This window comes from Tympanuchus pallidicinctus, unplaced genomic scaffold (genome assembly GCF_026119805.1).
Source record: "Tympanuchus pallidicinctus isolate F22 unplaced genomic scaffold, pur_lepc_1.0 scaffold27, whole genome shotgun sequence".
NCBI lineage: Eukaryota > Metazoa > Chordata > Aves > Galliformes > Phasianidae > Tympanuchus > Tympanuchus pallidicinctus.
This window is the reverse complement of record NW_026294744.1, coordinates 9,230,780-9,257,467: the sequence shown is the minus strand read 5'-3', so window position 1 is coordinate 9,257,467 and position 26,688 is coordinate 9,230,780. Positions and strand designations below refer to the sequence as shown.

At 40.0% G+C, this 26,688-nt stretch overlaps 1 protein-coding gene across 1 annotated transcript; it reads left to right on the top strand.

The window, feature by feature from the left end:
- The first annotated feature begins 6,654 nt into the window (after positions 1-6,654).
- Positions 6,655-23,683, top strand: PYROXD1 (pyridine nucleotide-disulphide oxidoreductase domain 1). The gene is made up of 12 exons (XM_052690790.1): positions 6,655-6,827; positions 9,292-9,372; positions 12,199-12,318; positions 14,254-14,382; positions 15,428-15,501; positions 16,496-16,656; positions 17,794-17,894; positions 19,276-19,405; positions 20,073-20,185; positions 20,905-21,027; positions 21,276-21,413; positions 21,856-23,683. The coding sequence occupies exons 1-12, from the start codon at positions 6,747-6,749 to the stop codon at positions 22,102-22,104; spliced, it is 1,500 nt and encodes a 499-aa protein (XP_052546750.1). The 5' UTR covers positions 6,655-6,746; the 3' UTR covers positions 22,105-23,683.
- The last annotated feature ends 3,005 nt before the right edge of the window (positions 23,684-26,688 follow it).

The following is a 26,688-nucleotide window of genomic DNA, read 5'->3' as shown; positions in this document are numbered from 1 at the left end:
GTGATCTGATAATGAGGTAACAGAACTGTCAGAGTGCTTTCCGGTGCAGGGATAAATGATGTCATTTCTATTTCAGGAGGCTTGAGGCAGAAGAAAGCTTCAACCACACATAGTGCCAAAGAGAAAAGGTATTATATCCAAGAATAAGAAAAAATATTAAGCTACAGCTATATTGTAAATTACCCATACAAACATTCGGGCTTGTATTCTTGTGCTATGCTATTTCATTGTGCATACACTGTCTACACCTCTATTCTTTGCATGGATCCTGTCTGAGACCACAAGTGATACCAAGGTAAATGGGCATATTGTTTCACCCTCAACACAGTTGTTTCACAAAGTATTTACAAGGTGGCTGGGCACTACAAGACTTGGATAGTCCTTCAACAGTGTTCAGGGAGTTTATTGTACACCGTATCCGGATCTTCTTTGACTCCAGTATGTGCTTTCCTATTGTCTTCTACTATTCTACTAAATTTGATAATCCCAGCTTTTACCATCAGAACTCACACACTGTCTGAGAATTCGTGAATTCACTTGCATTTCCCTCCAAAACTACACGGGACAAATAATTAACCATTGCATTATTCAACCACAAGTACCAGAAAAGGAAATAAGGAGAAAAGATGATGAACTAGCAGAAAGCCCCCATATTTTCTCATTGTGCAGGCTACAAGTTTCAAGAATGCTTGATAGAGGATAAGAAAGAATACTGTCTGTCTCTAGCAGTCAGTAAATCCAGTTAAAGTGTTCATATGTTTCTCCTCCTATGTTTAGAAATTCTATTTACGTAGGTATTCCATAGAATCATAGAATCATGAAATCATTGAAGTTGGAAAGAATCCTTAAAGGCCATCTAGTCCAACCCCCCTGCAATGATCAGGGACATCTGCAGCAGATCAGGCTGCTCAAGAGCCCCATCCAACCTGACCTGAATGTCTCCAAGGACAGGGCATCCACCATTTCCCTGGGCAAACTGTGCCAGTGCCTCAACACCATTACTGTAAGGAACTTTTTCCTTATTTCCAACATAAATCTCCCCTCTTTTAGTTTGAAATCATTTCCTTTTGTCCTATCCCATCAGACCCTACTAAAGAATCTGTCCCCTTCTTTTTTAAAACCTCCCTTTACATACTGAACGGTTGCTATCAGTCTCCCCAGTGCATTCTCTTCTCCATCTCTCTCAGGCTCTCCTCACAGGGGAAGTGTTCCATCCCTTGGATCATTTCCTGTTGTCCAGTCAGTTCTAAAGAACTGGGAAGCTGCCAATTTTTCATTTTTAAAAGTTAGCATCTGCACAAGGCAAAGAAACAATAACCCGGTCACCCACAGGGTGTTATATTAATATTTTATTTGGCAAATACATCAATCCTTACCCCAGAACAAATCATACTATTAATGAAGTAAAATATTCCCCATGCAGATCAGCAGCTCCTTCATACCAGGAGCTTAAAAATAAGTACATTGTCTACTTAAAGAACAAAAAATACGCCTTGCAAAATAGTACAAAAGCTCTCACGGTGTTTCATACCCCAAATTAGCTACAAGCGCCTAACAAACAAGGCATTAAAAGGGTTTTATCTGGCATAAATGAGTACACAGTGCATTACTAACTTCCTATTTCTCTCAGGACTCTAGGGCATTATTGATAACAAAAGCATTCTCTGTCTGGAATTAATTAAAGACACCATCAGGATCACAGGTCCTCTCAGCCATGTCTCGTGAAAAACATGGGACTCATGCTCCTGTTCTTCCACTTCATGCCTCTCACTGCAGTGTCAACACTTTTCTATCACTGTAATGTCCACTTTTCTTTGTCCTCCAGGCACTTGATGGTGTAGTACACATGATCAATGCACCTCTAAAGGGGAAAGTGAATGAAACAGTGCAGCATAATCAACTGCAGAGGAGTGCTTCTGCCATGCAAGTTAATGAGCAGCTATACAGTAACCATTTGACTGGCATCTGTCTCCAGCATACAGTTTGCCAGAAGAATTCCACCCACTGGGTTTGTTTCCCACTTGCCATACACTGTGCAGAACACAGCGAGCTGCATCATGCAGGTGCCATATGCAGTGCATGCATCCGAGCAGCTGTGCACATTTCACCAGTTCTTGTCTTCCAATAACTGCAGTTACAGCAACTGCCGTGAATGGGACTGGTCCTGGACATTTTACTGTACTATTAATTTATTTTTGAGTATAATGGGTCAAAATGATAATGCTTGGCACAAAAGCATTTCCTGGAAGAAAATTATAGTAGTAATCATTTAAAAAAATACAGAAAACATATTAAACTCGGATATCTTGTAACAGAGAGGTGGAAAATAATGTTTTGGGATCCCACTGTTGGTGTTTCCATTGTGGATTAGCTGTGGCAACAGTTTTGTAACGTGTACCAGCAGCAAGAGGTTCTGAAGACTTTAGCTCACATCGAGGTAGAAATCAATGAAAAGGTGCCTAATAAATGCACTTGCAGCAGTTGTATGACACAAAACAGGCAATGGTCACCTTGAACTGAGAAAACAGTTAAAGAGAGAACTTGGGTGGGGCAGTTCCAAATATGACACAGACTAGGAGAAGAGCTCATTGAGAGCAGCCCAGTGGAGAAGGACTTGGGGGTCCTGATGGATGAAAAGCTGGAAATGAGCCAGCAGTGTGTATTTGCAGCCTGGAAGGCCAGCATTACGAAGAGCCCTCACAGAAGTCCCATCTAATACTGTACAGCTTTGGGATTCCACTGGAGAGATGTTCTAAAATTTTCTATTCTATCCTTTGTTTCTTTATAGTGTTAGCTCCAATAAATGGCATTTTGAGTCATACTTTACAGAGCCTGAGTGCCTTTGCTACTGGAATCGTAATGAACCAGCACCTCCTGGTGCCAAAACATTCAGATGTTATCCCAGAAGCAAGTCTATGGTTTTAAAAATAAATCAGATTTACAGCACTATTATTTCAGTAATATTATATTTTCTGTCTTTCATGTGAAGCAAGTACTAACTGACAACAAAACTGTCTTGGAATCTTTAATGTCACTGAGCCTATAAAATGTTTTGTGGTCTCTTATGGCTTTATCACTTCTCTGATTCCCTACCGAAGGCCACTCAAATAATGTGTGATTTTCAGTTCATCTTTATCATTCTGTCAGTGGACTGAGCGCTTCTTGCCTCCCTCCGCTGTTTCACTCTGAACAACCTTTCCATCTGTTTGAGGAACTGAAGACAATGAAAGAAAAGAATTCCTTATAGTATTTAGTGCTATCAAGATTTTACTGTCATGATCCATACCTTAATTCATTATTTGTGACTGGTACATTAGTCATATCCCCTGACAAAGCCTGCCTAAATCGAGAAAAGCCCAAACACGCTTACAGAAAAGGGCAGACGATGGAAATATGAAATGCATCCCCACTGGCAGGCAGCACAGTCTGCTTTTCACAATTAGAGCTGTGATAGATGGACTTGCACTGTTCTAAAGCATGATGGCAATTTAGCAGAGGACAGGGTAGCAGTGACCCAGTCAACCTGTTACTGCATGTCATTTTATAGAAAATAGGGACATAGAAAAATCATTTCACTTTACAGACAAATGGATTTCTTCCAGCTTTTTTACAGACTCCTCCAAGTTAATAACTTACCCATTTATGCACTGGAGAGAAGTTTACAATGCCCATCCCCACTATTCAAATAAGCAAACCTCTGGAGAAGGGGAAAGATGGGAGTTGGCGAGAAAGGCTCCTGTCCCACTTAAGTTGCTTGCATCTATAGAAAAGGTTCACAGTCCTCAAAGCTGAAAAGGAGTCAGATGTGCCTATAAGCAAAGTTCTGGTCCATTTAACTCTACATCCTGCAAAATCTTCAGCAAGAAAGAGCAGGTTTCTGCAGTGGGTGTGCACAGGCACCTCCATGTGCAGTGGATATGCACAGGGTGCACAGGCACTCCACAGACTACATGTCTGTGATGTCTGTTAGGGGACCAGACCTGGGATATGGTGGAAGGACTGCCAAAGTTTGTCTGACTACTGTGTCCTGCTTTTATTTCATATTCAATATCTTTGATCATGATCTGGATGAAGGGACAGAGCATACACTCAACTAATTTTCTGATGACATGAGACTGGGAGGAGAAGCCGATACATCAGAGGGTTGTGGTGCCATCCAGAGGCATGTTAACAGGCTAGTGAAATAGGGTGACACGAATTTCATGAAGGCCAGCAAGTACAGTGTCCTGCACATGGGTAGGAACAACTCCAGGTGCCAAGAAATGCTGGAGGTGACCTAGATGGAAAGAAGCTTTGAAGAAAAAGATCTGGGGATCCTAGTGTACGCCAAATTGAACATGAGTCAGCACAATGCCTTTGACACAAAGAAGACCAAAGGTATTTGAAGCTGCATTATGCAAAGTATTGCCAGCAGATTGAGGGAAGTGATCCTTCCCCTCCAGCACTGGTGAAACTGTATCTGGAGTCTTGCGTCCAGTTTTGGGCGCCCCAGCACAACAAAGACATGAACAAACTCTGGGAAGAGTCCAACAAAGGGCAGTGAAGATGATTAAGGAGTGCATTTCATCCATAAAAGAAGGCTGAGAGATCTGGAACTTCAGCCAAGAGAAGAGATGGCTCAGGGGAGATATCATGGATTTGTTAAATACCTGAAGGGAGAGCACAAGATGGAAAGCAGAAGGTTCGCTCTGAACACCAGGAAACACTTCTGTGCTATGTGGGTGATGGAGCACTGGCACAGGTAGTTCAGAGAGGCTGTGGAGTCTTATCATTTGAGACCTTTAGAAACTGTCTGGACATGGTCCTGAGCAACCTGCTCTGGGTGACACTTCTTGAGCAGTGATTTTGATCAGATGGACCCAGAAGTTCTTTCCAAGAGCAGCCATTCTTTGTGAAGGCTTATGCAGTGACATGGCACATGATGGGTGCACAGTGACTCCTCAGAATATTAGGAGTCCTAGTTTAACAAATAATAAAACCTGCTTAATAGCAGTCATCTACTTGCACAGTCTTACATCCTCTGCTATTCCTCTTACACATATGCACTAAGAAGCTTGGCAAAAAGCCGCATGAATGCATTTGCAATATGCTACTGATACTAAAGACAAATTAATTGTATTCCCTATATAAATTAAATACTAGCACATCTCATAAAGTTTTCTGCATTTAACATCCATGTTCTGTCAGTTAGGAACTAAGGACTTTGTTCACTAATTGTGAACAAATATTTTCAGTCCTAATTTGCCTTATTGAAATGGTTTTTTACATTTTTTCATGAATAGAAGCAATGACTTTTCTTAGTTTGCTCAAGCAAATGCTCTAAGTAAAATGAGTTATCTTGTCATTTATCATAAACTGGAAATGAAATCCTTGGAGGGTATGCTTTTACTTGGTGACGCAAGTCTGTCCAATTTTTTTTTGTACTGTTTGGGTCAGGTCATCTACTCAAGTAATTTATAGTGGAATGGGATGTATTCAGAGAACAAAATCTAGTTTGTGATCAAAATGGTCAGCAATTGTCTGAACTATGAAATTACCTCCAGTGCTACATAAAAGTATCTTTTTTAAAAAGACAAAATGAAAGTATTTGTAACTAACTCCCATCAGGAAGTCACTGTTTGGAGGACTGATTAAAGTCCTGATAGAAACAGAAAGCCTGAAAAGGCAACAGCTTTGAAATAGTGTCACTTCTGTGGTCTACACAATGAGTAGTCTCATCTTTTCTTCCAAGAGAGAAAAAAATAAGTGTTGAAAATTTGTATTAAAATTAAGAATGGACTTAGGACTTATATGCTGAAAAGTCCAAGATAAACTGATTGTATAAGCTTGAATCCATTTTAAGTAAATCATACACAATAATTGGCATTGCTGGGCAGTTTACCTGCCCAAAAATAAAAAATAATAATAATAATAAAAAAAAAAAAAGAAAGAAAATCCAAGTCAGCCGCTTTGATCTCCACAAACTGCAAGTTTACCCCCACTAGCCCCCTGCAGGCTCCTTCTAGCTGTCTCCTTTCTGAACAGCAGTGGATGCTTGCAGAGTAAGCACCATATACTACAGCACTGCTGCATGTTTGAATAGAGGACTGGTTGGCCTTTAGAGTCCTAAGTCTCTGGACACAAAATGTCTCAAAAATGATAAATAGCTCTCTAACTGCTTGTTATGCTTTATTTCCAGTCTCTTAGAAATACACAGAATCAAAGAATCACAGAATATTCTGAGTTGGAAGGAGCCCATAAGAATCAGAGTCAACTCCACCCTCCACAGGGGAGCACTCAAAAATCAGACCATGTGTCTGAGAGCACTGAGGTAATGTCCTGCCTTCGAGATGCCACTGGAGGTAGCCAAGAGATAAAGAATCATAGAATCATAGAATCGCTCAGGTTGGAAAAGACCTTAAAGATCATTGAGTCCAACCACCACCTAACCATACTACCCTAACAAGCCTCCACCCAAAGTCTCACATCTTCATCTTCCTGCTTTCCGGTTAAGAAATGCAGAGAGGCTTGGGTGTTTGTTCGTTTGTTTTGTTTTTCACTCTTTGTCTTAATTGCTGGCCCTCTACTCTCTACGATCCTCCGACAAAGTCCGGCTAAGAGCGGAAGCCAGGGCCGAGCTGCGCGAGCTGAGGAAGTTTGGGTGCCACCGCACACCGTAGGCAGAGCGCCGCCGCCACCTTCCGCGTCTGGGCGAGGAAGCGGCAGTGCTTTTCTCCCTCCTTGCCGCTCTCGGGAGAGGCGGGAAAATGGCGACAGTCCCCGGCGTCGCGCGGAGCCGCTTTGTGGTGGTGGGCGGAGGCATCGCCGGAGTTACCTGCGCCGAGAAGGTACGGGCTGTGGGGCCACTGCCCGCCGAGCGCATGCGCGCCCTCCGCCGGCTGGCGGCCCGTGGGTTCGTTGCGGTCAGCGCCGAGAGGGGATTTGGGTCCGTGTTTAATATTCCAGGAGACTATTTGCCTGAAATAGAACTATACGTAGTTGCTGTGGCCCCATCTCACAATTAACGTTTATGATCATTAAGACAGCTTTAAAAGAGATCAAAATTTATTGCTTTCCTGATATTTTCTTCCAAATCTCACAGCGAGTGCCTCTTTTTCATTTATACATGTTTCCCGATCAGATTCTTATGTGATGACTGAGACTTGCTGCTTTTGCTCATTCTTCCTGCATCAAGGGGATGGAACTTGATGATCTTTGAGGTCCTTTCCAACACAAACCATTCTGTGATTCTGTTTCCCAGCAGCACAGGAAACACAGTTGGAATGAGTATTCGCAGTCTAATAGCATGTGTTTTAATTCATGGAATCACAAAGTTGCAGGGGTTGGAAGGGATCTCTAGAGATCATCAGGTCCAACCCCATTCTAAAGCACATCCCCACAGCAGGTTGCACAGGTAGGCGTCCAGACAGGTGTTCAATATCTCCAGAGGACACTCCGCAGCCTCTCTGAGCAGCCTGTTCCTGTACTCCATCCCTCTGACAGTGAAGAAGCTGCAATCCTGATGCTTTCTCACACAGACTTTTAGGACAATCTCCTCCTTCCAGGCAGTATTGCAAGGGTTAAGATTCAGTGCAAGTTTTCACTGAGCACCACGTGTAATTCCATCCTCATGTGCAGTGTTTTCTGTACATGCCTGGAAAGGGTCTTTTCAGAGAGCAGCACCTTCATTGCCATATTAATGTATTCATTAACCTCATCAAAAATGGCCTCATGTGTTCTGGAGAACTTTCTATTCTATGCTCTACATGTGTAGCTGCTGGCATGCATGAAATAATAAACCAGAAACGTTGAATACAATCTTTCTCAGTCTTGAGACTAAGGGTATAATTCTCTGGAATAAACACCTTGTCCATCAAACTGCATTTTGGGTATGCACTTCGGGCTTCTCAGGCTGCTCTCTGATAGCAACCATTGCTTCAGCTCTAACAAAAAAAATGCACAGTCAGGTAATTTTCAAGTACATTTAAAACAGCCTGACTGAATACCTTTTTCTCTTTTCTCTTTTTTTTAAGGTTAAATTTATTTCCTAGTTATGAAATGTTTCATGTCTCAACCTAATTTCAACCTTCCCTATTTAGTTGCAACATTTCTTTCAGGTTTGTCATTTTCAGGTTTGTGTTTTTCTTTACACCCACATCCATATGTTTGGATAAACTTAATATCTTGTGTGGCAGATTTCTAGTACTGAAAAAGATAAAGGAGTGGAACAACATCAAGGGGACTGAACGAACATTTCAAACAACCATTCAGTCTGAGTAAAAAGAGAGGGATAAACATTAGAGCGTGTGTAAGTGGTGCAAAGTATGTGATGTTGGTGTAAAAAGGTCTTAAATACATCCGATGGTTATTATCTGATCCCATGCTTTCTATGGCATTCTGTAGTTTTTTTGGAGACTTTTTAATAAGGTACACCTGGAAGCAGCTGCAGGGGCACACTGTGCTGCTCTGTTGCATGAACGTGTCAACCATTCTTCTTTTCTGTCAACATAAAGCATACAGCTACAATGGGTATGAAATACGTATTAGGGAGTTATGCTATACAGGGTGTATTACATGACGTTTTTCACATATCCTCATTAAATGCATTTGTATTTTATGCCAGAAGTGTGGCTATGTGGATCTCCCTTAAACCAAAGTCTTGGTACTTTGACCTTCAGGTTCTTCCCATCTGAAGTACCATCATAAATGCCCATTTGGTCATGAATAAGACAGAACATGCTTCCTGGTGGTTTTTACAACTGTCTTGTTCATCTGTAGGATACTGGTGATAAGGAACCTGGGTTCTACTGTGGTTGAGCAATGCAGCACTTAAGGTGGAAATTCTTCAGTTGCTTGCAGCCTGTAAAAGTCTTGTACTGTACTGCTTAACAGCATTCTGAAGATGATCCCCTTATCAGTTTACTAAATTACATTTAAATTAACCAATAGGAATCAGTATTTCCTCTGTCAAAATGAAGTCTGTTAAAAATCGTAACAAAAATGCAGGGAATCTCCATAAATTGTGATGAGAGTCTTCCAACAACCAGCCTTTAGAATACAATGAAAATATTCTTTTGAGTAGTCTTTCTTACAGTGGCTGCAGTAGTTGAAGTTGTATGACATAAGTCTTGGCTTTCCCAATTTGATTCATTTCAGTTATGTCCTTCTTCCGTAGCCTTGAAACACTGTTTACCTTAATTCACATTTAGGTAATGTAGTAATGGTTATTACTTTACTCCAATAATTTCATTGTGTTTAATTCAAATTCTGTTGATGACTACTTGCTTATCATATTTTCTGTTTCTTTACAAGCTGGCCATGGACTTCCTGTCAGAAGACATTTTTTTAGTGACAGCTTCTCCAATCATAAAAGCTGTAACAAATTTCAAACAGGTAAGAAAGCTTTAATTTTTGTTATAGTAAGACATCTTCAGAAGTCTGTCCCTGTACAGATAACTTTAGAGTCTAATCTTGAAAGTGATTGTGACTGTGTGTTATTTTGTAGTGATTCATAATCATTACTAAGTTCTCAGTGAATATATTCACAGTATTAGTATATGACCAATGATTAAATTGGGTACTTACACGATATAAGTGTTTAATACATTTCTACTGAAGCATCATTTCACTGCTTAGCTAATGGAATTGCTCCATCTTAAGCTCCAAAATGATATCTTTGGAATAAATTATTTAAGAAATTTAGCCTTGCTAGTAGATCTCAGATTGCCCACCATTCTTATAATAGTAATATGTTAGAATCTCAGGCAGAATCAGACTTCTGACATGTAACAGAAAAGGAATATCCTTCTGTGAAACTGTGCTCAATTTCATCTTCCATAGCTGGTGATTCTTTGCTGCTGTTTTTAAAAATAAAATAATTCCATACTCGAGTTCAGATTTCTGGCTTATAGGTTCGTTAGCCAGAGGTACTCAGATCTTACAAGACACTGCTCTTTTTCACACCACTTGGGAACAGATTCTACAGTAGGTCATGGGAAGAGTTGGGCTTGGATTGCCCAGAATTCAGGATGAAAAGCTGCAAGCCACTTAAGCTAGTCCATAGCAAGTTAGGTTTTACCATCTGGGGAAAGTTACCAGCCTTCTGCTTGGTATTTGTGTTTTTCTGAGAAATGGTACATAATACAAATATATCATAGTACAGGTATGTCTTAGGACTAGTGAAAAAAAGTTATTATTTCTTTTAGGTCTGCAGGTCTCAGAATCAGTTTTCCTGATGTATTGATGCTTATATTCAAATTTCTGAAGGGGAAAATTTAGGCATAGAGATTTAAACAAAAGTTTTGGCTTTTAGTAGCTGTAACTGGCTGCCAGTATCTGAAGGCTCTTTGTGAGAATGCAAGGTAACACCCAACTAATGAATCTCGAGCACAGATACAGATTGGTCAGAGAATGCCTTGAGAGCAGTCCTGACGCGAAGGATGTGGGAGTGTCAGTTGATGAAAGATTCAACATGAGCCAGCAATGTGTGCTTGCAGCCCAGAAGGCCAACTGTATCCTGGGTTGGATCAAGAGAAGTGTAATCAGTAGGTCGAGGGAGGGGATTCTGCCCCTCTACTCTGCTCTCATGAGACCCCACCTGGAGTACTGGGTCCAGTTCTGGGACCTCCAACACAAAAAGAAGATAAAGCTGTTGGAGCGGGTCCAGATGAGGGCTGTGAGGATGATCAGAGGGCTGGAGCACCTCCCCTGTAGGGACAGGCTGAGGGAGCCAGGGCTCTTCAGCCTGGAAAAGAGAAGGCTCTGGGAGACTTCATAGCAGCCTTTCATTACATGAAGGGGGCCTATGGGAAAGCTGGGGACGGACCTTTTATAAGGGCATATAGCAACAGGATGAGGGAAAATGGAAGAGGGTAGATTTAAATTAGATATTAGGAAAAAATTATTTACTGTGAAGTTGCAGAGACGGTGGAACAGGTTGCCCATTGTGGTTGTGAATGCCCTCTCCCAGGGAGCACTTAAGGCCAGTCTGGATGGGGCTTTGAGCAACCTGGTGTAGAGGGAGAGCCCTCCCTGCCTAGAGCAGGGGATTGGAACCAAAAGATCTTAAAGGTCCCTTCCAGCCCAAACCATTCTATGATTCTGAGTTTTCACAGTGCTGACTCTGGTGGTCATGGGTATCCAGGACAGACATTTACATATTGCAGAGATGTAAAGTCTGTAATTTGTATCAGCAGAAGTTTTGGCAAGTGAAGTGTAAGGGAATAAATAAGCACTGTTTGAAGGCAGAGCATCTAAGTTTTGGACATGTATACCTTAAGTTCTCTTTGAATTGCAGAGGTGTCCAGTTCTTAGCTGTGCACGAGATTGTTTAAATACCCTACAAAGTAGGCGGCCTGAAGGTTCCTATGCAGCTGTTTCCTTCTGGAACAGACCTCAGTTCTGTTACTGAGGTCATAACTTACTGGGGTGTTTTCCAAGTTCTGTTGTTTGTTTGTTTTTTTCACTAGTCTCTGAAATATCTGATAGTGACTACATATGTGCTGCTGACTAAATGCTCTGAGGAGATCTTGAATCTGTTTTGCATGAACATTTGCCTTACACATCTTACTTACAAGTTGGACAAAAGTAAGCACTTTTTCTGACATAAGGACCAAATTACCTGCAACATGAGGTTGAACTGTTGAATATTAGAAGAAAATATCACTGGGTACTTAATTTTTTAAGAAGGGAAAAACATAGATGCCCTTTTGTCTAGAATGACTGATTCTCTGTGCTGTTTTGAACAAAACGTTCTTCCTCCAGAATACTAAAGAAAGATGCTTGCATGGGGGACCATGTAACATCATTGAGTTACTATATGAGAGTTTTACCAAACAGGTCAACAGGGTCTTAGAAACGCATCCAGTAGATTAAAAATGCAATGTTGCTAAGTCTAATTTTATATATATATATATATAAATATATATAAAATAAAACATTATAGCAGTTAATGGTAAATCATCAGGGTAAATAGCTTTAGAACTACAATTCTCTGTATTACTGTGATCCTTTATCAAGGACATGCACAAAAGGTTTTTATGCATAAAAATGTACTTTTGGCAGTGACACAGTGATGTGATTCAAGACAATATGGTCTTTATATTATTAGAAATTTACTTAATACTTTTTTGTTGTTTTTTTGTTTTTTTGTTTTTTTTACAAACTTCAGAAATTAAAATGGATTATTCTTATTTTTAAATCTCTTTCTGCTTCTTCCAGGTCTCAAAAACACTTGAGGAATTTGATGTGGAAGAGCAACCAAGTTCTCTATTAGAACAACGATATCCTAATATTAAAGTTATCCACTCTGCTGTAAAACAATTGAAAAGTGATGAGCATGTAAGATAATGTTTTCTCTTTTTAACTTATCATGATTTTGGAGGTAAAAAAAATAAATAAATCTGAGAAACCGTTGAATGATTTTGGCATGAAATTCTGTTCAGCAGTGTTCTGGTTATTAAAATGTAATTTACTAAAAATTACAAGAGAGCACCTCTGTAATAGACATGTGAAGTCACAGCCTGAACCAGTGTTTGAGCACCTGGTGGGAAGGCAGGGCCAACCCAGGGGAGCTCAGGTGTATGCAGTGCACCTAGTGACTGGAAGAGGTGGAGCCAGGATCCATCCCTTCCCAGACCTCGTGGAAGGGTTGGAAGTAAAAGTAAGGGGTCCCTTACTGGAGATCCCTGCCTGCTTGAGGCATCCCAAAGATAAGCAGCTTTTATCCTTTGTTTTTGTGTCCACAGTTGCTGCATTTGTGCTTGTCCTCATTTGCTGCAGCTGAAGACTGTGCCAGCCTGCTATTATCGCTGTACTCTTCTTTTAATAGACATTTATGGTGGTGTTCTTGTAGACTGTGGCTGTTTGTTAAACGATTATAGACCAAAATTTAGTTGTTAATCAACAAACTATGTCTTTTTGATTCATATTTTCAGTACCTTGGATTTGTGGTATTGAATACCTGGTTGGAACAGGAGGGAAAACAGTCAATTAAACCTACATAGTTTATCAGTGTAGATGTCAGAAAAGTTCCTTAACCCTTAACTGTGTGTCTTTGTGATTCCTGAATTACAACTTGTTGCTACAAAGGCCAAAATTTTAACAACTTTATGATGTATAAAAAACTCGTTCTCAAAAGAAGCAGTATTTCTACCTTTCCTTTGTTTTTTTTAACAAAAGAAACGTTGCAGGCAGGAGCAGTGCACAGTACATACATGTCCTCTTTACTGTCCAAGTCAGCTTGATATGCTTGCTTTGTTTTAATTCAATGATTATCAGAAATTCATGTTCAGGTCTCAAACTGTTCTTGCTCATTTTAAGTTGCAGAGCTGTGACTTCAATTAGATTATAAGGCTGCTTATATTGTGACATGAACTGTTGACTTGTAGCTTCACTCCTGTAGGGTTATAGTTTAGTCTAAGTGGATTCCAGTAGCTCATGTAAATGGATTTTGAAGGATCTTTTTCCTCTGCTATCTCAAAATCTTTAAACCTCCCTTTGTGTGAAACCACTGTAAACTATTTTGCTTCTAGTTTGGAAAGCATCAAACAATACTTTAAATTTAATGTGACTTTGTTGCAGAGTGATGTAGCTTGTTTAGCACCTACCCTTTGTCTTCAGCAAAGAACTATCTTTCAAAATCTTTCTAAACTTTATTCTGGGTAGCACTTAGTTAATACACTACTGCAGTTCTTAAGGTAAGAGAAGTCAAAGAGTGCAGTGTCAGTCTCCAATTGTGTGTGTGATTATTCATCTATTAAAAATCATAAAAGACCCAAAAATGTGTTGGTGTCATAAAGCTGTACTTATTTTTTCCTAATAAAACCAAAGATCTGGATTGCACAGTGTTTTGCTCTTACAGCTATCTTACTACTATCTAGAAGTGTTATGAGTGGGATTCTTATTTGCTCATACAGAGTAGTGCACAGATCCACATCTGTTGCTGGGGTGGGGGGACACCAACAGATAGGAAACTGATTCTTTCAACACAGATGGTGAGTACAGGGTGCCACCAAGAGGTAATATTTAGATTCCATCTGTTTGAAGTGTACGTGTTCCATTTCATCAGTCACACCATATCACATATTTAGGCCTGTCAGTCTGTGGTGAGGTAACATGAATGAAATAGGTCATAATGAGAGAGTGGAAGCTTGCTTGTTTTTAAGAAGCCAATGCAACCTTTTAATACCTGCAAAATACACAAGAAAAAAAAAAGAAACCAGTGTTGTTTTATATGTCTCCAATCACTTCTTTTTTCCCCTTAATTTTTAACAGAAAATTTTCACTGAAGATGGGAGAGAATATACGTATGAGAAACTCTGCCTGTGTGCTGGAGCAAAACCTAAATTAATTTTTGAAGGAAACCCATATGTATTAGGAATTCGGGATACTGACAGTGCACAGGTAAATGCATTTTGGACTTGTATGTGTGTGTAATATATTCATCTTTCTGATGGGAGTTGCTAAAAATGGTTGCAGGGTGAAACAGAGGAACATCAAATGCTGTTTATTATTTTATGTCCTTAAATAGAACGTTTTCAATAGCAGAGAAACATTAAGTAATTGGTGACTAAGTTTATCAAGTTAATAACTGGTTCATAGATTGTGTTTCTAACAGAAGAGTCCAGAATAAAAGGTGTTCTTTTGCTCTCTGGGCAGAAGCCAACCTGAAAATGCAGACAGGAAGTAGGAACTTCCCTGAAAAGGTGCACCCAGTACATTGTGTGAAGGGCTGCTTCGTAGTGAGAAGCAATCGTGGGTGGACTTCTTTTGGTTGTACAGAAAAGAATTACTATTGTAATCCAGGATGTGAACTACAAGATGTTTTTGTGTGTTGCTGTTTGTTTTGGATATTAAAACTTTACCTGAGGTTACAAAATGGAGAACTAAAAATAGAAGCTATATTGACTTGTTTCTTTTATTTCTCTCACCACTAAGATTGGATTTGGAGACTTATTTCTTTCTAAAAATTTTTGGGGGCAAATAAAAATAACTTCTCAGATTTTCAACAGATCGTTTGTTTTGCTCCTGAATTCTAATCAGGAATTCTTGCTTTCCTAAATGTCTGTATCTTTGCTCTCTTAATGTTGCAAAAATCAGCTTGAAAATTATACTTACTGTGACAAAATTTGATTAAGAGATCATACAGTGCTAATGGTCTCTGGGACATAAAGCTTTTATGGATTCTATTATGGGTTCTGTCAGTTTGGCTTAAATGTAATTACTTAACATTCTCCTGGCTCAGCTTGAGACTTACAGTGCTGCAGAAACAATTTCATCCCTTAATGTGATAGAACTTCATGGGTTCCATTGGCTTCTTTAACAGATTCTTAGCATAAGTAAACGTTTATCAGTAGTTTGAGAAAATGAAACTAAAACCACTGAGAGAAAGTATAGGAAAGGATATATTTTATCAGTGTTCCTTCAATTGTTTTCTTTTCTGACACAGGCTTTTCAGAAGAACTTGGCTCGAGCTGAGAGAATAGTAGTGGTTGGTAATGGTGGGATTGCACTTGAATTAGTGTAAGTCAACAACTAAGTTATAAATTCACATATGCAGATAAAATCTTTAATAGTTTGATGTTCAGTCATGTGCATGAGTTTGGAAGAAGGTTGACTTATAAAGAGCTCTTAATCGATTTTTCTACTAAATGCCTTAAGAATTGTTTTTCACCACATAGTGAAGGGTGTTGTCACAAAATTCAGACAGCTTTATAAGAAACTTTGACATACAGATATGAAGAATATACAGCATTTTTCTAATTTGGCACCAACAGATTTCTGTTTATGCTATTAACAGTGACATTTATATTACAAAACTTCTCTACTTTCTAGAGATAGGAAATGTAACAATGAAACAGCTGTTCTTGCATCCAGCCTGATTTAAGCAGATAGAGCTTCTGAACTGTCTGATATGCTTTTGTTGTAGGGAAGATACAGTCTGATAGATTATGAAACCATTTATATTATACAATTATGTAGTCTTGTTTTGCATTGTAGGGAACTGGTTTTTAAATTGGACAGATACAAACTTGATGCTGGTTGGACTTGATGATGTTGAAGGTCTTCGAACCTACATGATGCTATGATTCTGTAAATCCTCCTCTGCGTTGCAGTCCGTGTTCCATCTGATAGCATCTTTGATGGACAGGAACAGTTCCGAATACCAGTTGTCAGCAGTGGGCAGTTTGGAGAAAATGGCTGGGTTTTTTCATTGTGAGGAACAGGAAATACTAAGCATTATTACTACAGACTTGATCTACCTTTCCCTCCTGCCATAACAACAGTTAAGTTTGTAGTCATGAGAAAGTGGAAGAAGAAAGGTGTCTCTTCTTTCTTTTGTGGCTTCCTGAAGTAAATATATAAGGGGCTGTAGTGAATTTGATAGGTTTGGAAGTCTTGTTCCTTATTTCTAGCTTCTGGAATAGAACCTTACAGACTTCTTGTTGTCTTATTCAGAGTCATAGATCCTTTTTTGGGTACTGTCTAATTTTATCTGTTGTTTAAATGCTCACAGGTATGAAATTGAAGGCTGTGAAGTAATCTGGGCTATCAAAGACAAAGCCATTGGAAACACTTTTTTTGATGCAGGAGCAGCTGAATTTCTTATTCCAAAACTGACTGCTGAAAAACAAGAGACTCCAATTGAATGTAAAAGAACCAAGTATACAATGGAAGGTATTGTGTTTCAGTCCCCTAGCACTACAGCAATGCTGAATATTAAAAATAGCCCTGAAAACAGTTAATTTAGCAGGCTGTAATCATGGTTTACTATTATAAGCTTGTCACGGAGTTGACCAGATCAATCGATGTCCGTGACAGGGGCGACAGGCCTCTGCCCTCCCCCCCCACCCCAGTGCCACAAAAAATGGGAAGGAAGGAAGGGAGGAAAAGAGCAGCGGCAACAATCTATGGAGGAAAACTTATTTTACTATAATATTGGAATACAAGATAACACAATATATACAATTTAATTGAAATTGAGATTAATAAATCAGACAAGATGAGAGAGAGAGAGTTCCCGGGACCGATTCAAACCTGAAAAGCTTGGAACGGCTAGGAAAGCACCCCCCAGCACCCACTGCCAGACAGCAAGAGAGCGCCCCCCCACCCGGAAGGGCCAGATCCCGTGACTGCTGTAATGTACAGGGATAGGTAGCTGGGATTGGGGCAGTGACACTTTAATGCCCCGTACACTACATGATGTTTTGATGTGGAATACTGAAATCCAAAAACAAAAAAGCAAAAACAGAAAAACATAGAACCATGACAAAGCTATTGCAGTCTTTCTAGCTCTTAAGAGCCCATTCTGATGCCTAGCAATAGCATGGTTGTTTCAGAGGCGAGTGCGGTAATAAAAGGCATAACACTGAAAAGTGGTAAATACTTGTTCGGGTTTGATTTAGGTATTACTTAGATATTAGGAGGAAGTTTTTTACTCAGAGGGTGGTGACGCAGTGGAACAGGTTGCCCAAGGAAGTTGTGGATGCCCCATCCCTGGAGGCATTCAAGGCCAGGCTGGATGTGGCTCTGGGCAGCCTGGTCTGATGTTTGACGACCCTGCACAGAGCAGGGGGGGTGAAACTGGATGATCTTTGAGGTCCTTTTCAACCCAGGCCATTCTATGGTTCTATGATTTGTCTGCAAACTAATGATGTTTGGGATTTTGCCTTACCTTACCTTGTTTGTTCCATGTTTCTCCCCCTCTTTTTGTAACCAGATCGTATTCCTCTTGATTCATAATTGTTGGTCTGAATTCAGCAGGCAGTGAAGTATGTATGCTGAATCTGATATTCCCTATCTCTCTGTCATCAGGAAGTGAGAAGAAAGAAAGGGCTGCAGCAGCATCTGACAAACTGGGCAGTGCTTTGGGCCCCGACTGGCATGAAGGCCTACAGCTGAAAGGAACCAAAGAGGTATGTTTGTGATCTTGCTTGCATTTGTTTAATTGCTGTTTTATGATGATAGCATTACAGAACTTATGATGATGAAATGTAACTTTCAGGATTATTAGGATGAGAAAAATGAAATGTATTTGAATTGGTTCACTTATCAGAATTACAGAGAAAAATGTGTTAACAGAAGTTGAATTGCTTTCTATTTCAAGAGGGAGGTGGCAAATCAGATCCACTGACATGGTTTCATCAATTTCCTATTCAGATTAAACATAAATGATGGTTTGCACACCTCTCCAGGACTGGTGTCAATCCTAGCATTAAACAGAAGCAGTAATACGTCCACTCTCTTCTAGCTGCTGTAGATATATTTTCCTATGTGAAAAATAGGACAGTATAACTTGTACAGGGGTATAGAGGTATTATCTTTATCATAAATTATGATAGAAAGTGGAAGGACTTAAAGTTCTGCAAGACAGTGTAAGGTAACTGTTGTGTCATAGTCTGAACTATGACTGGTCACCTGGGGAAGGGACTCAGCCTTGGGAGCACAGGTGAAGGCAATTCACCTGTGTGACTGGAACGGTAGAGCCTGACTGCACCTCTCTTAGACCCCATTTAAAGGCTGATTGCCACTGGGGAAGGATCTCTTTCTGGAGATTCCTGCCTTGTGGAGTCTTCCCTGTGATCCTAGATCTTCAGAGACAGGTGAGCACCTTTCTTTTTCCTTTGTAACACCATTCCATTTACGACAGTCCCTTTGTTTCTGCGCTCCTACATCACCATTCCACTGTGACCTTTCTGATTGTAACAGAGAGAGAATTTTTTTATTGTTGTTCTGTTAAGTTCTGGATTTCCCTCTTGTAATGAAAAGCACCAGTACTTCTGCATAAGTTTCCAATAAAGTATGCAGAGGCAAGCTAATACTCATCTATTCAATAGAGATACTAACATCAATGGGAGGCAGCTGGCCAGTAGAGTGTCTGCCCTGGGGTTACCCCAGCAGATAACATCTCACCAGCAGGCTGCTACTGGTCACTTAACTCCCTTAGTACTGTGGCCATATATATAACAGCAGGAGACAATAAAGCACCGTGAACCAGAATGAACCAGGTCCTTCACAGAAAGCAAGGAGACCTGTACAGCTGCACAACAGTTTCTCACAAACACATTTCTTCTAGCTGTGTGCAGAAGGTAGAGGCAGATTACTTGCATTCCCAAGGTAACAGGCTAGTCACCTGTTCAGGCTGTGATCTGTAGCTGGCTAATATGCCATGTGATAGGATGGGATATATGGTAATTGTTTTTTGTTTAGATGAGGTGTTACTAAATTACTAAATAATACTCTATTATTTGCTATAATATTGCTAATTAATTAAAATTTTTGACAATCTTTCTTTAGTTTTCTCATAAAGTACATATTGAAATACTATGTGAAGTGAAGAAAATACACTCACAGCAAGAATTTATACAACTGCAACAGAATTCCTTGGCTTTTCCTAAGGAGGGGAAGAATGTAGAACCAGATGAAGGTAGGTGTGACAAAAAAAAAAATGTGAGTGCCGGTGCTGATTAGGAAAGCATGCTGAAGTAATGTTGGAGCATGTTTGAGCTTGATTGCTTTGTACTAAAGAAAATGCAGATTTGAAAGAACAGACCTTTACTTCTGTAAATTAAATGGTGTTCTAGCAGTTTTTGTAGAATCATAGAATGGTTTGGGTTGGAAGGGACCTTTAAGATCAAGTTCCAACTCCCTGCTATAGGCAGGGACACCTCCATCTAGACCAGGTTGCTCAAAGCCTCATCCAACCTGGCCTTGAATGCCCCATTTATAGGAGTTGAGGATTTATGGGCTATATTTACTTTACAAAATGCTATGAAACAGGCTTATTTTTCAACAGAGTCACCTAAATATTGTGTGTAAAATATTTGTTCCTGTGGTGATTCAATAAAAGGATTTGATTCAGGAAAATTAAGAGAAAGCTGCTAGTGCGACTGGCTCAGATCCAGATCTCATTTTTTTTTGGTCCCAAATGAAATGAAAAGGTTTTACAGGTAATCTCTATATTTGGAAAATATTTTTTCCTATCTAATCAACCAGATATCTCAAATTATTTTCATTTCACTTCCTATAATAAGACATTATTAAATTATCTTCTGTTAGTTATATTCTCAGGGCAATTTTTTCCCCTTTTTCAGTTCAGTGGCCTGTATATGTGGAATTAACTAATGGAAAAATTTATGGCTGCAATTTCATTGTCAGTGCAACTGGAGTTGTGCCAAATGTGAAACCATTTCTTGATAGCAATAATGTAAGTATTTACTGATTTACTTCAAAGTTTGAGCTGTTTGGTTTGGTTTTTTTTTTTTTTCCTTCTTTATTTGTACAGGAAGAGGAGCTCTTTCAAATGGTTTATGCTTCTCTTGATGTGAAACATTGATGTACAGCATTTCAAAATAAGGCAGGTATGCTGAATTCTGAAATGCAGTACTGATCTGTTCTGAAACACAGTGAGAAGAAAGTGTGGGTTGGTAAGAAGTTCTACTTTTGCTAATTTTATTATTGCTCATTTGAAGGGTTTGACAAGATTCAGGGTAAGTTCAGCAGGGGGTTGGGTTGCATTATAATATGGCATGGTAATTCTGCATATGTAAGTGATTGCAGAAGTACTTTGTTCTGACGCTCTTCAGGGAAATCTGTCACATTCCCTTAAAAACAAAGTTCCCTTAAGATTGGGATGTTTGAATGTGTTTCTGCCTTTTAATCAGTCTTCTCTAATTGAGTCAGATTAGATGAGCTTGAATAGTCACAAGTTGTTTACACTGTATTAGCTTTTCTCTGTTGTTAAATGGAGTTCATAAGAGCACCTTGCGTAGTATGCATCCATATCTTCAAATGTTTAAGTAGAAATTTTGAAGGAGAGTCTGCAATCAAAAAGTAGCAAATGAGGCGACCACCTAAGATAGATAAAGAAAATTACTCAGTTAAGATTATTGTTATTCTTCTGTGCTGATCTGTGCAAATCCTTAGTTTGATATAGGTGACGATGGAGGCCTTAAAGTAGACAAACACATGCACACATCCCTGCCAGACATCTATGCAGCTGGGGATATCTGCAGTGCGGCGTGGGAACCCAGCCCTGTGTGGCATCAGGTAAAACAAACGGTACAGCCGTGTGCTCAGTAGTAATCTATAAAGTAAAACACACAGTTCCTTAGATGTGAGGAAAAGCGTTATTGAGCAGGAAACCATTGGGTTAGTAGATAATCCTGGGCGTGCTGATAACAGATAACTTTATCTATGTGGCTGAAAGCCAAGCTGTTCATCTTTCTGACTATGAAGAAAATACGCGCTGTGCTTTCATTGCACGCCGACACGTATCGTGTTCCTTCCCTTTCCAGATGAGACTGTGGACTCAAGCTAGGCAGATGGGATGGTATGCAGCAAAATGCATGGCAGCAGACGCTTCGGGGGAGTCTGTTGATCAAGATTTCTGCTTTGAATTGTTTGCTCATGTAACAAAATTCTTCAATTACAAGGTAAGTATACTCTATCTGTTTTAAATTACCGAGTAACACGCATTGCTTGTTCGTATTCAATTGCTAATGCTGAACAGTTGGTTTAATATTGATGAAACAGTGTTCTCTGTATAATTAAGATTTTCTCCATTCATGCTGGCTGAATGCTGAAACTGAAAGGGACAAAGGTATCCGTTTTATTTCATTAAGATTCTGTTCATGAAGAAATTCAATGCAATCAAGCACGGGAATTAGCTCATTATTGCTTTTACTGTCATATTTCAAGGTGAAGGTTTTTAATTACACTGTGGCTCCCAGAACCAATGGAAGGCAGACTTTCTTTTTACTCTAGGGGCGAATCCCCGTTTACATCCTTCTTTTGAAGCGTAGAATGTTAATGGTGAGAACACTAAAAGCCGCTGCAATGTTCTTATGAGTGGTTTTTCTTTTTTCCTTCTGCTAGGTGGTGGTTTTGGGAAAATTCAATGCTCAAGGCTTGGGTTTAGACCATGAACTAATGCTGAGATGTACCAAGGGACAAGAGTATGTTAAAGTGGTGATGCAGAATGGACGAATGATGGGAGCAGTGCTGATCGGTGAAACAGACTTGGAAGAAACTTTTGAGAACTTGATTTTAAATCAAATGGACCTTTCAGCTTATGGGGAAGATCTCCTGAATCCAGATATTGATATAGAAGATTATTTTGATTGAATGAAAACCAATTTCTATTTTGTATACAGTTTTAATACTATTTGTCTTCTGAAATGTCTTCTGGGGTTTACCAGAAAACAGGGAGAAGCGCGATTCTTTATTAAGATCTTAGAGTTGATGTCAAATTAGTAGAAGGCAAATAAGGTAGATCTGTGTAGAAATGCAGCAGTAAAAGCAAGTTGATTAATGTTAGCAGCGATTTGATCTAGATTAGATGAGAATATGGAAGCAGGACTATTGCATTCCTGAAAAGCAGGCTTTGCTGTGCTGTTAAGATAGCACTGCATTCAGTTCAGGGTGGTCTTCACTGTTGGAAAGAATGTAAATAAAGCATTACATAATGCATGTTAAATCCAGTGCCTTCCTACTGGGGGAAGAGCCATGCGTAATGTTCTACAATCCATTCCATTTGCATCCTGCTGCTGCTAATAACTTCAAGTACTTGGCTCAGGTTCTAAGTCTCCTGTTCCAGCTAACAGCACCATCACTTTCAAGCTGGCACTTAAAGCTTTTGCCATCTGCAGTGTAGTTTGCAAATACAGAACAAACTGGGTGCTTTATGTTTGTTTCAGGTATTGTGGTAAAGCTGAACTGATGCCATCCTGTGTGATTTTCAACAGGAGCAGTGTGAAGCCACTCCAAAGAAGGGTTGGCACAACACCACTGGTGGCTGTCACCTGCAGAGACCTTATCAGATCTGTAGAGCAGACTGCTGGATGTATCTCATTAGGTAGATGGTACTGGGTGCCATTCTGACTGCTGGAAAGAGAGTGGCCCTGTGCACAAAGCTGATATTGGAAGTTTTGCATTTTCAATACCAATCGTTTTGCTGTGTGTTTTGAAGATTTTTCTTAAACTTTTGTGTGATTTCCATTATGCTGATGGGGTTCAAGCAGAGAACTATTGCAGTCAGATAAAGAAGTCACTCAGGAGGTTCTTTGTCCTTGCAGCTTTCTGCCCTCTCCTTGCTTACAGTCATGTATGTTGGTTCCAGGAAGGAATTTCTGGAGGTAAGAAATTCAAATTTGACTTTTGGTCACTAATATAAGCCCCCTTCCTGCAACTTAGCAGAATGTTTTAAGATTTTTTTTTTTATTTAAATTATTTTAAATATAAGTCTTGAATTATAACACACTTCCTGGATGTATGTTTAGTAATGGAAGATGTACTGTAGTCATCATGATACATATGCATGGGTTTGCATATGCTACTTTCTTTGTGACAAGTAATAATAATTACACTAAGTGCCTCATTTCCTACTGATAAAATCCAACTATTCAAGCTATTCCTTTGCATTGTCTTTGTATTCATGGACACAAATCGTTTCATACTTGATTTTGATCTGCAGTTGAGTTACTATTTAGGATTGAACTAGGAGTATTTCTTTGTACAAAGGTGGCATTATATGCTGGGACTTCTCCCAGAAAATACTCTAATTATTTTGAAGAGAATGACTGTTTAATTGAATGAATTAATTCTATTTTTGGCAAAGCTTTCAATTTATTGATGCGTGAAAACTCTAAGCTTCAGTCATGGAATTCTATCAGAAAAATAAAGCTGAAGAGCTTTACTTGAGTAACATGGAGTATTTTTTGTGTGTGGAATTTGAAGTTGATACACAGCTGAGTGCCTACAAAAAACATAGCAGATCAAGCATTCAAACACATATGTGCCTAACTAGCTCTTGCAGTCAGTAGTAGCTGTGTCTTTCCCCCTGTGGTAGCACAGTTACCTTTTTCTGACAATACTGCTGTACGTGTGCGTCTAAGGAAGCCAACTTTTTCTATAGTTAACTGTATGTGCAGTAGAAATACATACATTCTTCTGGCATCTGCAGCTCCTCTGTGAAGGAAGCAAAAAGATCCTGTAGCTAAAGATTTCCTCAAATCCACAGGGATTGCTGAGGAGAGATCATGACCCATAAAAAATGCCACAGTTGAGCCAGGAGAGTGGTACAGGTCACTGCATTCCCATGTTACAGTGAAGTTAGGCTTGAAAAGAGAAAGGCTTCCTGGCACTCAATTATATAACAAAGAAGGTAGAGTTAAGCAAACAGTACTGTCACACTTTAAATAATCAAATTCAGAAGATTGCTATATAAACACATCATTCAGGACTGAGGAGAGTAGAAATGGAAAGAAAACTTGTAGTAACCCCACCACTGCAGAAAGAACTGAAGCTCTTAACATACCCCAGCATTTGTAGGTGCTAAAAAGCATCAGCTTTTTTTCTTCAAGAGCCATTTCATGTCTGTGAAACAATGCTAAGCTACAGATTTTGCTCCTTGTTTGGAAAGGAGTATTACTTTCCTCGTCTTCACTTACTGTATGAAAATGAACCTTCCCAAAATTTATGGTAATTAGTCAGATGTAAATTGTTATATAGCAAGAATGTTGTGTTTAACAGCAGCTCCTCCATAAAGCTTTGGTGAAATAGATTTAAATCAGTTGTTAGGAAGCTGCACATCTTTTTCAGCTAATTTTACTAAGTAGGTGGCAAAGCTTTTGCTGATAACAGTTTAAGGATAGGGTTTGTTTAGTAAGAAAGAGGTTGCAAATGCTATGACGAGCTTCATAAGGAAAGAGCTCTAAATGAGAAGTTAAGCTGAATGTTGTTTTCAAACCAGATATTGCTGGTGGTAACAATGTACTGTGCAGCGACCACTTGCATTTAAGACTAGCAGAAAAACAGAAATTTGTGATCAAAGCTGCAAGCACAGTTCAGCCTAAGGCATAAAAGCTTGTAAAAGGCCAACGGCTGTAGGTTCCCTTAAATAAAGGTAAGAGGAGAATGGTCATTTGGTTCTAGATTGTGTTCAGTCTCAAAGGAGTTGATGAAAGTAATATCCTGGTTATTGAGTTTATCCAGCAGCAATTTGTAATCCTGACACTAGCGAGTTGATGTATGAGGACTGCTGTCAAAGTAAAGCTTCCTGTTGGCCTACAATGTCAGAGACAGATATTGGTGGTATGGCAGTGAAAGTTGAACCTTCCCCCCAATATTCTGTTACATTTTGTTCCAGTGTGACAGATGGAAGCATCTGACATGGAAGTGCATGTGAAGCCAAGGTGTGTCACTGAATTCCACCATGTGGAAAAAAATGGTATCCACTGACATCTGTTGATGCTTGCTGAATGTTTACAGAGACCAAACAGAGCTGTGAGCATAGGGAGATAGTGGGTGGTGCATTTCAGCAACGGCAACAGCGGGTCACAGGGGCTGGTGCAGTTTTCACAAGCATGGCATTTAGGTTCTTGTTTGGTGCTGGAGAAAAAGGAATAGCTAATTGTGGGGACTGTGTTGGAAAAGTGTTTTGTAGCTGAGAATTTGCGCTATCAAACAGTGTGTGTGTGCTCTTTGTATCTATCGTGATTCTCTTTAAAATAAACACAGGCATTACTTTTGGAGTACCCTACATTAGGTCAATGTACATTTATGTCCTAGTTTCTGAGAAGGGGGAAATCCAGAACCCTTAGTCAAGGAAAGGACTAAACTTCACTTGAAAAAAGCTGAGTGCTAAGGTTTATAACCTGGTGGGAGCATAACATTTACTTACTGCTCAGGTGCAGTCCACCAGGTGACTGAAAAACCCATTTTTAAGCAGGGGAGAAGAAAGGATAACCCAGGGAAATACCAACCTGTTAGCTTCACCTCTGTGCCAGGGAAGATCATGGAACAGATCCTCCTGGAAGCCATGCTAAGGCACATGGAGGAGATGGAGATTATATAGGATAATCAGCATGGCTTCACTAAGGGTAGGTCCTGCCTGAGCACCCTTATGGCTTTTTCTGATGGCATAACTGACTCAGTGGACAAGGAAAGAGCCGGTGGTGTCATCTGTCTGGACTGCAGTAAGGCCTTTGACAAGGTTCTCCAAAACATCCTTCTTTCCAACTTGGAAAGAATTTGATGGGTGAGGAACTGGTTCTGGGATTGTACCCAGAGAGTGGTGGTCAGTGGCTCAATGTCCAGATGGAGCTGGGTGACGAGTGGTGTCCTGCAGGGGTCTGTACTCAGGCTGGTTCTTTTTAACATCTTCTCAGTGTCATCAGCAGGGGCATCAAGTGCACGCTCAGCAAGTTTGTAGATGACACCAAGCTGTGAGGTACAGTTGACATGCCTGAGGGATGGGATGCCATTCTGAGAAACTCAAGCAGTGGGCCCAGGTGATCCTCATGAGGTTCAACAAATCCAATTACAAGCTGTTGCACCTGAGTTGTGGTAACATCTGCCACCAGTACAGGCTGGGGGATGTGAGGATAGAGTTGAGGCTCTGGCAGATGCTGAAATGGGCATGAGCTAGCAATGTGCCCTCACAGTCCAGAAAGCCAACTGTATCCTGGGCTGCATCATAAGAATCATGGCCAGCAGGGTGAGGGAAGTGATTCTGCCCCCCTGCATTGGTGGGACCTCAGCTGGAATATTGTGTCTAGATGTGGAGTTCTCATTACAGAAGAAACATAGACCTGTAGGGTTTTGTCCAGGAAGGGGCCACAAAAATGATCCAAGGGATGGAATGCCTCCCCCGTGAGGTCAGGCAGAAAGAGATGGGGCTATTCAGCCTGGGGAAGAGAAGGCTTGGGA